Source organism: Tachypleus tridentatus, chromosome 9 (assembly GCF_004210375.1).
Source record: "Tachypleus tridentatus isolate NWPU-2018 chromosome 9, ASM421037v1, whole genome shotgun sequence".
NCBI lineage: Eukaryota > Metazoa > Arthropoda > Merostomata > Xiphosura > Limulidae > Tachypleus > Tachypleus tridentatus.
In genome coordinates this window covers 78,017,434-78,030,577 of record NC_134833.1, presented here as the reverse complement: position 1 = coordinate 78,030,577, position 13,144 = coordinate 78,017,434, and the positions used below count along the sequence as shown (strand labels likewise).

Genomic DNA, 13,144 nt, shown 5'->3' with positions numbered 1-13,144 from the left:
AGAAAGGGTGAAATATGTTGCTAAAGTCTTCGGGAGGTGCGGCACATTATCAGAATATCAGGGGATGGATGAAAAACTACAAGTAGTAAGTAAGAATAAGGTAAAAAATAATTAAGTGGCATATAAAAAAACATCACAACACTAAGACATAGTTTCATGAAGATTGAATTATGCCTAGAAGACACAACAAAATGAAAACAGTAATGATTGGCAAGTTATGGAGACAGAAAACCAAGGACAAATTCCTCATGAGCCAGCAAAGGAGCAGAATTGCTAGTTGGAGCTGTAAAGAAGGCTGGAGATAAAAGATGGACTTCATAACATTTTATCTCCCAACACATAAATCAAATAAATCCAAAGACTCATGCTCATCTGAGGTCTAAATTCCTTGAAGTGGTAGTGTGAACTTCAGAATTCATAGCACAGAAAGTTTAATCCAAACAGAGTATAGAATTTAAGTTGAAAATTCTGAATGGAAACTAAAGTCAAACGTACAACAATAAAAAAATAAAAGAGTATGTCCTAATTCAAATGCTGCCAAACACAAAGTGAAGTTTCATTCAATAGAGAAATATAGAGGGAACCATATGCATCATATGAGCATATCATGTTCCTTTGGTTAAGAGGTGACACATGATAATTTACATGAGAGATGTGTTGGTTCTGATTCCAAGAGGGTGGAGTAGAAGGCTTATGGCATGCATAAAGAAACGTTCGCACACAGAGGGCAGCACTGAACAAAAATAACTAACCTTGTGAGTAGGTAAGTACTGTATTGTTGATGCTAAGAAGGACAACTCCAGAACAGGTAGGTTGAATGATTCTTCTGCAATTCCTTAATGATCATAAAAGATCTTGTAATCACCTTTATAGAAATTTCCCCTTGATTTTTTCTACTACTAAGCACGTAGAACAGAATGTGAAATGAGAATAACAGAATTATTTATGTTTACTTTTACAATACATAACTCAATGCTGTTCCACTATATTGGATATTTATGAGTAGTTTTTGATATTTTTTTCTCTCTTAAAGAGGTACTCATAACATTTGAGTTCAAACAAACTTAATCCACATATTGTATCAAAGTAGCCATATTACAGAATCATCATTAGCTTAGAAAACTCCTTAAAGCACATAGAATTTAGACAGATATTTTTGTTTCTCCCTATTAAATAATTCTTACTCTTAACGCTATTTATCTTTGCTTTTCAGTGTTGTTCCCTTTCATTAATGGGAGGGAAAATATGTTTTCATATATAACAGATTCAAAAATCTTTTTTCCTTCTCTTAGATGGCAGAGTATCACAATCATTAAGAGTTACTACTTACTTATTAACAGATAATCTGGTTTTCTGTTAAGAGAAATTCTAAAATAAAATAAAATTATGGTGTCTTTGAAATTTTGTTTGTCAATTACTACAAACACTAAATCATCCACAACATTAAAAAAATAATAAAAGTTCACAAATTATTACAATATCTCAAGAAACATAATCTACAATAAAATGACCAAAATGTTTTGTTTTGTTTTTACAGCCAAATTATTCACATGTTGAAATAAAATGTTTTATGTCATTAGGAACCACTGTTAATTCTAACTTTTTCTTTTTCCTTAACTTATCAACTACTGGAAAATATCTAACTGTTTAAAATATGTATACATTCTTAAATGAGACTACATTTTGAGAGAAAATAAATTATCACCTTTAATTTTTTTGTTCTTCAAAACAAGTAGTACTAGAGCAGTAGTAAAGTGTTTTTAGGTCCAATGATACATCATTTTTACATATTGAATTAAGAGCTTTTTTTTTTACCTACCTGTCTACCTGAAACATTTCCTAACAAAAAAGAAGTACATAAATTACATATCAATTAATCTAATCAATGGCAACAGATAACGTAAATTTATGACATGAGTATATAGAACTTACGTTACATTAATTAGCCAAAACATATACTTATAATGAGGAAAAAGTTCATTTCACCATATTTTAGCAAGTGCACCACAGTGTAAATTATTATTTTGGAGTAGAAAAATGTAGTAATTCATTAATTCTCCAATACAAAACAAACAATAAGTGTGACAAGAACAGTCTAAATGTAGAAGTACCTTTAGCTAAGACTATTTTTTTGCAAGTGGTTTTATTAAACATCTAAGACTATTTATTAAAAATATTTCTTGATACAGATTATCATTTTAACATATTCAAATTCAAAATTCCAAAATCTGAATGTTTTCTTAAACTTGAACTTTAATCACAACCTTATAAATTATAAAACTTACAATATTTAGTATTTTCATTACCTCCAATCATTAAAATTATTTACAAAATGAGATACTTATTCAGTTCATTAATTTGTGGATTTTTGTCATTTTTTAAAGACATTGATATACTGAATCATTTAATTTATCTCTATTCAAGTCATAAAATTAAAATATTATTTTACCCTTAGATGTTTTCCACAACTATCTTCAGGTAAATTTGCATTTCTACCAAGAATTTAAGTATGTATACTAAAGAAGAAGAAAAAAAAATGTTCTTTCAAAACATTTACCTACCCGGAAGTCCAGCTTCTCCTGAATCACCTTTCTGACCAAGTAATGCAGGTTCTCCAGGCAGACCTTCAGGTCCTTGTGGTCCAGGTTCTCCTACATCACCTCTAAATCCTGGTAAACCTTGTCGTCCTTGATGTCCTGCATACCCTAACTCTCCTTGCTTTCCTGATAGTTTTAACAGTAAAATTGCATTTAAATACATTCACCTGGAACTAGAAACACAGATTTAAAATATTTCATACCTTATAGTGACAACAAAAAACAATCTCTTACACAAGCTCAAATACCAAGAAACAAATTGATATCATCATGCCACAAACTATTTAGCTACATTACTGAAAACAATGAAGTAAAATATCATAATGTTAACTTGATAAATGTCTAAGCCACTCAAATTAAATTTCATAATTAATAAATACGTCACTTCAATATAACTAAGTTTCAAACCACCTAGCTTAGATTGAGAACTTAAAAGGAAGTAATGATAACTTATTATATAGGAAATAAACTGTTAAACTCAGATAATAAATTAGATATTATTAATCAGTAATGTTAACAAACTTTCTAAAAACTAATAATATAAATTTACATATTTTATTTTTAATGTCATAAAACAGTATATTAAAACTAATGGCAACTTGCTAAAATAAACAGTTGACAAATTTGAACAAACTATTATTACATAAAATGAACCAATGTTCATGTGTACATACAATGATGAAAACTGAATGAACATTGCTAGAACATTTTTCTTTAGTAGAAAATTCTTATATTTACAACTACACATGCCTTTAAGGCCAGGTACTCCTTCTAATCCAGGCTGTCCAGGTATTCCAGGCTGTCCTGGGGTTCCTGCTTCTCCAGGTTCACCACTCATGCCTTTCAAATAAGAGAAAAGCTGAATATTTTCTTACTTGAAATTCATCCTGATCAAACCAAACTAAGATATTGTTTTCTTATCATATTGTAATAGAAATCACTTGTCTTAGCAGTTATACATGAAAAAATTATTGGTTATGCGTAAAAAGTAGGAATATCTTGTTTTAGTTGATACATCTAATTCTAATAGACAACTCTCTGAATGTTTAAACAATTTTGACAGTTATGCGTAAAACACTTTATGAAGAAAATAAAAGTTAAGCCAAAAATTAGTGAAGTAAACACCTCGAGATGCTTGTATAGATTTCAATAATTATATTAAGGTGAAACCAGGGGTTGAACTGAACTAGAATGTCCTAGAACAAGGTTCTCATTCTTGAGGATTACAGCAATTAGTATATGTGGTCTTCTAACTGGAATGTGGAAGTTGATAATAAAAAACAGTTCCAACTCTTTTAAAATGCCAATTTAGTCATGGAGTACAATTTTCTGTAATAATTTCTCACAACTTGATCTCCTTTGTTGTCCAAGGTTTACAGTCTTAGACTGATATGTACGACATTGTAAGATAGTACAAAAGACTTATAACTCACAAAAAATATTAAAATTGTGAATTAATGCATGAAAAACAATAATATATATAGATAAAACTTCATTAAAGTAAGTATATCTCTCAAACCATATGCATATATTGGGCATGTTTTGTTGTTGCTTTACATAATAGACATCATTATAACAAGCATTTGACATTGTGTAATTTAAAAAAAAATTAATAATGAATCAAACTTATCTAATTACTAGAAGTTTCATTCATGTAACTATTTTATATAACTAGTTATAGATGATAATTTTATAATATTTTTAAATATTCTGCTTTGCAGACAGCATAAAAAGATCGTAGATTTGCTACATGCTCAACGCAAGAAAAATATATAAGATATCAATTTAAATCTTTAATAAAACATGAGAAATATTTTCAATCAAATCTTTATACACATAAGCAAAGGAGTACAATGATGCAAGCATCAAAAAACTTGCTCTAACTTCATTTTGTACCTAAAAGTTTATAAGTGGCAATTGCTCACAGAAAATGGTGAAAGACCTAGAATGAAATTAGTACATATGTATGTATGAATGTATATTAAAACTTGTACATTATAAGCATTGTTTTATTGTAAAACAATGGTAATTCATAACTGTTACAAAATAATAAAGATTTCTAAAAATAGTAGAACTAATGAACAAATCAAACTATGAGAGAGTATTGAATAAACTAACATTTCAAGTTGTTTCCAATGGTAATTTGTTGTTGTTCCTCAAAACTACAAACAATTGATAGTTGTATTTGTTAACACTACCATTATAAATTATTTAAATATAACATTCGAAAATTTACTTCGAAGCTTTATAAATGTATAAAGGTATAGCAAAATTTCAAGCTTGTGATTTCATGTAAATGTAAGGAGAATTACTCTACCTTGAGACCACAAGATAAAGAAAATATGATTCAAGTCACATCACAGTTGAATACATAACAATTTTCATTCTCCAGTACAAATACTACGAGTCCAGTATGCCAGATTTCATATAAATAAATCATTAACTGTCTCAAAGATGGGGAGAGAAGTCACTGATGGCAAATGCAACTAAACTTATGAACAAAACAAGTATTAACTGGAACTCATATGAAGTAACGTCTTAAATACTATAAAAATTCATAAGCTTATGAGTGACCTGTACATTGTTTACAGCTTATAATTTGAATTATATTTTACTAGGAAAATTAATTTTGAAATAATCTTACACATACAACAACATTGAACAAATTGATAAGATTATAAATATTTAACACATAGTATTAAAGTACATTGTAGTAAAAGGTTAACATAAAAAGTGTGAAAAATGGCATCATGTTTACAGAAAGAATACTATAACAATGAAAAATATAAAAGCAATTTTCTTTTAAATTTATAATGTTATTACTTCTGGTTCTCATTATTAAGATAACAAAAAGTAACAACAATTAAAGGAAGTACCCTGTTGTGTAACTCTTGTTTATTATTGGATATACAGAGATTTTTTTTGATTTTTTTTTTGTATCTGATGATGTTAGCTTAACCTGGTAAAATGATTAGAATGTGAACGTTGATCATAAAAGATAGTTCCGCCTCTTTTAAAATGCCAATTTTAGCTATAGGGTGGATTGTAAAAAAACAAACCATTCCTTTAAATCGCATTTCTTTGAAGAGACACAATACATCTCAAAATTTTTATGCTTGCATAAATAACATTTCATCAGTTAAGTTACCATCATCAGATACAACAACCATAGTTATTATGCTCTGTTTATCTGACAATAAATGAGTTTTATAAAGTAACAATGTCTTGAATACAGAAGCAGAGTCAGCAAAAAAATCTTAACTTTTAAACAAACTACTATTTTACTTATTTGGCACATAGAAAGTTTCAAATTATTCTGACTGTTTACTTAATAGCCTTGTGTACTGTTCAAGTGATAATGTTTTGCTTTAGATACAAAACTATGTATACTCACACATTCATAGATACTTCAGCAGTCATTTTGTTGTTAATGATCATATTATTAACAACAAAATGAAACTGAAACTTGATCACAAGGATACAAAAATTATAGATAACATTTAGCTAAGTCTGCCATACCAAAACTAATCAAACTAAACAAGCCAAAATAAAATAAATACCATTAATTGTTAAATGTTTTAAGAAACAATTTATAAATCTGCAAAACTCTGAAATAGAGAAATATTTTATTAGACAAAAATATATAAGAAATTCTGACCTCTACTTAAATAAAAATACAGAACTATCAATATTAAAAATAATTATATATAATTAATATATATATAAGTACCTACCTACTAATCCTGGTAATCCATCCATTCCAGGAACTCCAGGGGTTCCTGGAATACCATCCTGGCCTGGGATACCAGATATTCCTCTATCTCCTGAGATTCCTGTTATTCCTTTTTCACCAGAAATTCCAACCTGTCCTGGGGGTCCCTTAGAACCTTTTTGCCCTCTTGGACCTATAAATAGCAGGAAATCACATCTCTTCAGTGAAAAGTAAAAATATGACTGAAAACACAATCTTAGGAATAGTCAGGTTCTTGTAAAAATCATGGAAGTCTTTTAAAATATTTATCTTTCAGTTTCATTTGCTTAATAAAGAACTGCACACAAGTAATCTTCTGAAATATTCAGGTAGGAAAGTAAAGATAATTGCACAATTACTTAAAAAGCAAAACACATGCCTTTAAATCACGTTTCTTTGAAGAAACACAATATACCTCAACATTTTCATGTTTGCACAGACACTAATTCCTGTTACAAACAAAGATTGTATCACATCAATAAAATCTTAATCAATTTTTTTTTTTAAATCAGGAATGGTGAGATTAGTCTTTGATGAAATAAATGTTTAAAAACCAAAATCAATTATTGCATGTTAAAAAATTGATATTTTCAATTTTAGTTATATTTAAAGAGGAATGAATGAGAAAAATCCAAACCAAAAACACTATGAAAAAAGTAAATATGTTTTTAATGTGTAGCTTTCAATCATAGATATATTACTTTAAAGTATCCATTTTTGAAATTAAATACCACTATTTGAAATATGTTACACTCAGCATATGCAAATTTTATCAAAAATCCAGTCTTACCATCATACCCTTTGAAGCCAGGTTTTCCTGGAGCACCAACAGTACCTATTCCAGCAACACCAGGAATTCCTTTCTCTCCTTTCAAACCTGCAGAACCTTCCTGCCCAGGTGAGCCTTTCCAAATGATGAGAGTGTTCAGGGCCATTTTTACAACTACTTAATTTTTCAGTCTAGTACATATAGAATATAATAAACATATCCAAGCACTACTTTAAAATACCCTAAAACAGCTTTTTTACAAATTTGTCCCACAGTAAGTTATTTCTACTGTTTCAAAGTAAGTCAACTAAGTAAATCCAATGTTTTTTACAGCATTTTATTGCTGAATACCTGCTTTTGAATACAGAAAAACTGAAGTACTACATATCAAGAAAACTCACAAATCCTGTTTAAATATGAACATATATTTTCTGGAAAATTCAATTGTTGTCCTCTAATGTGACATATCTATAATAATAGAGTAATAAACAGATACATGTGGAGCTTTATTTCATAACTTATCTGCACTTTATTTGGTTTCTTTGTTATTGAATTTTATTGTATGACATAGCTAAAACAGAGCAAATTATTGCAGTATAGTGCTCTTCATAATTAAGTATCCTACCCTTAGGTCCTGGATCTCCAACTGGGCCAAGTTCACCAGATTCTCCATAAAATCCAGATGTCCCATAATCCCCTTGATCACCTTGACGACCAGGAGGTCCACGTAAACCACGAGGGCCTTCAATTCCCTCATCTCCAGGTGACCCTTGTATTCCCTAAACATTTTACAAATTAAGCATCACCCATTAAATGAAGACCTACAAATATGTATATATATATAACCCTATGAAAACCTATCCATGAGTTAGTGATTTTGTCCTTATTTCAAAAGCAAACAACCATTTCAAAACATTTTAACTTTTTAACTAAAACACGAGCTTAACATTACATGTTTCAAATTTTTGATAATTGTCTAGCTTTACTTCACAGGCTATTGAAGTAGAGTTCTTTTAGTGCAAAGTTACACAATGAACTACCTGCACTTTATCCACCACAGACTTCCATTTTAAGTCTGTAAAGTTACTTCTGACCATTGGGAGGCCTTTCATATGCAACTTTTCTAAGGTATTCCATCTAAACATTCCTAAAATACTCTTGCATTTTAAAATCACAATATCAAATAATATTTACACTTAAATAGTTGTAAAAAATACTAGGAAGTGAACTACCACTTAATTTAAATAAAGTAATCAATATAATGAGAACAATTCTGACAACATACAATGTTATTGTTCCTAAACAGACAAGAATACCAGAAGCATACAGGAAATGAAGCAATCTTTATTTCTACCTTTAACCCTGGAAGGCCATCTGGACCTTGTAGTCCTTTCCTTCCTGGTAATCCAGGGATTCCAGGAAGTCCATGATCACCATCTATACCTGGATATCCTTTCCTTCCTGTTTCTCCTCGAGGGTAAGTTCCATTTCTTCCAGGAGATCCTCTACGACCATCTAAGCCATTCAATCCTGGGAAGCCACTCGGACCAACAATTCCTAAAAAGAACACAATATACTGCAAGACATATTTTTATACTGCATCCATTCTATTACTATAATGTTTTACATTTCCCTTGCTGCACACACATACATAAACACATTTGTAGAACAGTACATTTCTTTGTATATACAAAATATACTAATGATATGATTAGTCAAATATCAGAAAACTGAATGAACACAGAGATGTTGTCATGCTAAAGTTAACCTGCCTGATAATGGGTAGAAAAAAAATTTCTGACTTCATCATAAAGAACAAAGTAGGTACTATATATCAGGAGATTGTTTGTTATGAAAGATTGTTCCTCTTACCAATTGTTCAAGGACAACTGTAATCAAAGTCATTGATAAAATGTGCATCATCAACTAGGAGAAATTGTCATCAACTTGGACAGTCTTTTAAAGTATAACAGTAATCAGAAAATTTTCCAATATCTTAAATCATGTTAAGGATTCAAGTATCTTCAACCATAATATACTTGAGAAATTATAAAACTGATCTTTTCAACAGCTAGCAACTTTTCTGAAAATGCCTCTGTCTCTGAGATAAACAAGATGGTGTATACCTATAACATGAACTGTGAACAACATTTTGCTTAAAGTATATTATATGGTTAGCTGAGTCATATTTTGATATTTTTTTATATTGAAGGTAGAATATGGAAAGAAACTATATAAAGCACTTAACGTTATTAGTACTGTTCCAAAAGTGAAAGCTATTGAAGATAATGTGATGAAGTAAGATATATCTTCATGCAAACATTGCATAATTTGGTTTATTTATATGGGTGAATAACATCCTATACACCTGAACCTTGCTTCTTACATTGTGTATACCTACAATGCTGCACATTTACCCTTATGAGTAAGTTTTCTCTTCCAAAATGGAAATAAAACAATCATGCACTATGATCAACTTGTCTAAAACTGTTTGTTTGCTTATTTCTTTTCAATTTTGCACAAAACAATACAGGGACTATCTGCACTAGCCATCCTCAATTTAGCTGTGTAAGACTAGATAGAAGGCAGCTAGACATCACCACCCATCGCCAACTCTTGGGCTACTCTTTGACCAATGAATAGTGGGATTGACTGTCACATTATAATGAGCCCATGGCTGAAATGGCAAGCATGTTTGGTGTGACAGAGATTTGAACCTGTGACCCTCAGATTATGAGTCAAATACTCTATCCACCTGGCTATGCTGGGCCATAAAAAATGTAAATAATTTCTGCCAGCTTTCTTAGCTGAAACAGTATATTTCCCCTTAAAAATATATATTGACATAATAAAATGACTGAAGTGAATTGCAACTACGGTATTTAAATAATTTCACTGTGATCCAAAGCTAGTTACAGTTTTACATTCTTACAACTATTTGGCTTCTGACTTTATATCACCAGATGTTTAATTTTCTATCAACTAAATCTACTATAGTTACAAGCCATGTTATCTGAATATTAAACTGCTGAATTTTCAAAAAAGCCAAAAGAACATGAATTTCATGAAAACACAAATAAGTAAATAAAATGACAGATAAAAACTAGTTAAGCAGAAGCCTCCATGAAATTGAATTCTATACAATAGAAATTAAACAGGTCACCTAAACTGTTTCAAACTAATTGGCCTACTACTGTAGACTTTTTCACAAAATTAAACTAGAAATTTATATCAACCTCGATAATTATTTCTACTCTATCACTGTTTTTACATTTAATTTCTTTTTTAGTTAGTTTTATTATATCTTTTGTGAAAAATAGCCCCACTCTATACCTCTCCTTCCTTTTAAACCGGGTATACCACGATCACCCTTATGACCTCTAAAGCGAAGGTATTCTTCCTTTCTCTCTAGATTTTCAAAAGAAAAGGGTTCTCCTTTTCTACCTAAGAAAAATATAGTATGATTTATCAATAAACATTTAAAAAACACAAATATGAAGTTTCTATTTTTCGGCTTTTCAATTAAATATGCCCATCCATTTCCTATTTTTGCAAAACAACTTTCTGCTAAAATATACACAAGATTTTAAACATATGATCATCAATTATAATTGCTTGCATACATTGAAATACCTTTTCACTCATCTACAATCATAAACTTTAGGAATGGCACATTATGCTATGTATAGCAAATATTATTTAAAAGAAACCATCTTAGAAAAACTACTTAATTAGTACACTGGCACTATCTTTGCCATACTTAGTCATAATAAGTTAGTTTTATATAAATATAATCACTACATAAATACCCTACCCAGTGTTTATCTTTCCATAATCAGCTACTTAAATAAAAATAAATATGATAATTAATATAAAAACATTTCTAACTCATATGTGCACCTTCTACTGCATATTATAAGGTTTCTGAACTATCACATGTTCACAATGTGTCCACCACACTCATCCATTTGTAGATTATGGATTCTCTAATAACTATAATATCTTACTCCTTATCTATATTGCAGTTTTGATAATTAAATATGCACCCACCCTTTTCTCCCATTGGGCCATCAAGGCCATCAACACCAGGTTCACCGTAAGTCCCTTTAACACCTTTAGTAGCATAAAGTACATCCCCTTCTTTTCCTTTAGGTCCCTGGTGACCTGGAGATCCAGGAAGACCATCAAAACCAGGGAATCCATCATCTCCAAAGTTTCCCTGTGGTTTAAATTATCACAAAAAAAATGATTATCAGAAAACATTACAACTTATAACATCTAATATCACCATTCATTTAATAACAGCTGTGTAGGTAGAAATTGATGCCAACTATTATCAGTTTAATTAATAGCAAAATTAGAAAAAAATATTTGATAATACTAATAATATTATTACCAAATATTTTTTCTATATTTTTTTTTTTGGGGGGGGGAGAATAACTTCTGTCAATAATGTTTTGAAATCTATTTTTTCTTTAATACCTTGAATTAACTAAACTGCATTCTAATATATACACTTCAGTACTGACAGACTTATTTACAGTCATGTGAAAATGTTAGGACACCCCATGAAAGCCTGTGTATTTTTGTAACATTTTTTGATATATAGATATTAATATCAATTTTAACAATACTGAGAGATTATAGGAATATAACTAAACAATTAAAACTGAAGAAAAGACTTTTTAAAATCTTCTGTAAATGTAATTCTACAAAAATGCATATTCTAACTGAGAAAAAAGTTATGGCACCCCCACATTTATACTCACTTAAAATGGCTTAACTCACACACAGGTCTATCACACCAGGTGCACATGATCAGAAAATCGTTACTTAGCATTTTGAATGAGGCTTGCCCTATTTAAACCTCAGACATTTAGTTTGGTGTGCTCCTGACTGTTGAAGTGACAGTGAGCACCATGGTGAGAGCAAAAGAGCTGTCTGAGACCTTCAGAAAGAAAATTGTAGCAGCTTATGTGTCTGGTAAGGGATTTAAAAAGATCCCAAAAGAATTTGAAATCAGCCATTCCATTGTCCAGAAAATAGTCAACAAGTGGGAGGCTTTCAAAACAACTGCCAACATGCCCAGGTTTGGTCGTCTAAGCAAGTTCACCCCGAAAGCAGACTGCAAGATGCTAAAAGAGGTCTCCAAACACCCTAACATGTCATCATGAGGCCTACAGTAGGCTCTGGCTACTGTTGATGTGAAAGTGCATGCCCCTACAATCAGAAAAAGACTGCACAAGTTTAACTTGCATGGGAGGTGTGCAAGGAGGAAACCTTTGTTCTCTAAGAGAAACATCAAGGCCAGAGTGAAGTTTGCCAGAGAGAATGTAGACAAACACCAGGACTTCTGGAACAATGCTCTTTGGACAGATGAGTCCAAAATTGAATTATTTGGGCACCAGAACAGAGGACATGTTTGGTGTGAACCAAATACAGCATTCCAGGAAAAGAACCCCATACCAACTGTGAAGCATGGAGGTGGAAGTGTCATGGTTTGGGGCTGCTTTGCTGCAGCAGGACCTGGACAGCTCACAATAATAGAACCCACCATGAATTCTACTGTGTATCAGAGGGTGCTTGAGAATCATGTGAGACCATCTGTACGAAAATTAAAGCTGAAGCAGAGCTGGACCCTGCAACACGAAAATTACCCAAAACATACCAGTAAAATCCACCAAGAACTGGCTGAAAACTAAGAAATGGAGAGTCCTGAAATGGCCAAATCAAAGCCCAAATCTTAATCCCATTGAGATGCTGTGGGGTGACTTGAAACAGGCTGTACATGCAAGAAATCCCTCAAACATCTCACAGCTGAAAGAATTCTGCATTGAGGAGTAAGGCAAACTTTCTTCAGACCAATGTCAGAGACTGGTAGATGGCTACAAAAAGTGTCTCACTGCAGTTATTTCAGCCAAAGGGGGTAACACTAGCTATTAGGGGGTAGGGTGTCTTAACTTCTTCCTTAGTTAGAAAACACATTTTTGTAGAATTACATTTAGCCTTTTAGCCGTGGGGCGTTAC

The 13,144-nt window shown here is 31.1% G+C and overlaps 1 protein-coding gene across 2 annotated transcripts in view; it reads right to left on the bottom strand.

The window, feature by feature from the left end:
- LOC143225550 (uncharacterized) overlaps positions 1 to 13,144 on the bottom strand; it is a 107,480-nt gene that overhangs the window by 24,530 nt on the left and 69,806 nt on the right. For both annotated transcript variants that reach the window (XM_076455203.1, XM_076455205.1), the window contains 8 exons: positions 11,168 to 11,336; positions 10,451 to 10,561; positions 8,472 to 8,674; positions 7,743 to 7,896; positions 7,139 to 7,252; positions 6,332 to 6,502; positions 3,348 to 3,437; positions 2,562 to 2,723 (listed from right to left, as the gene is read on the bottom strand). In XM_076455203.1, coding sequence (XP_076311318.1) covers positions 2,562 to 2,723; positions 3,348 to 3,437; positions 6,332 to 6,502; positions 7,139 to 7,252; positions 7,743 to 7,896; positions 8,472 to 8,674; positions 10,451 to 10,561; positions 11,168 to 11,336 — 1,174 coding nt within the window. The remainder of the gene's footprint in view (positions 1 to 2,561; positions 2,724 to 3,347; positions 3,438 to 6,331; positions 6,503 to 7,138; positions 7,253 to 7,742; positions 7,897 to 8,471; positions 8,675 to 10,450; positions 10,562 to 11,167; positions 11,337 to 13,144) is intronic.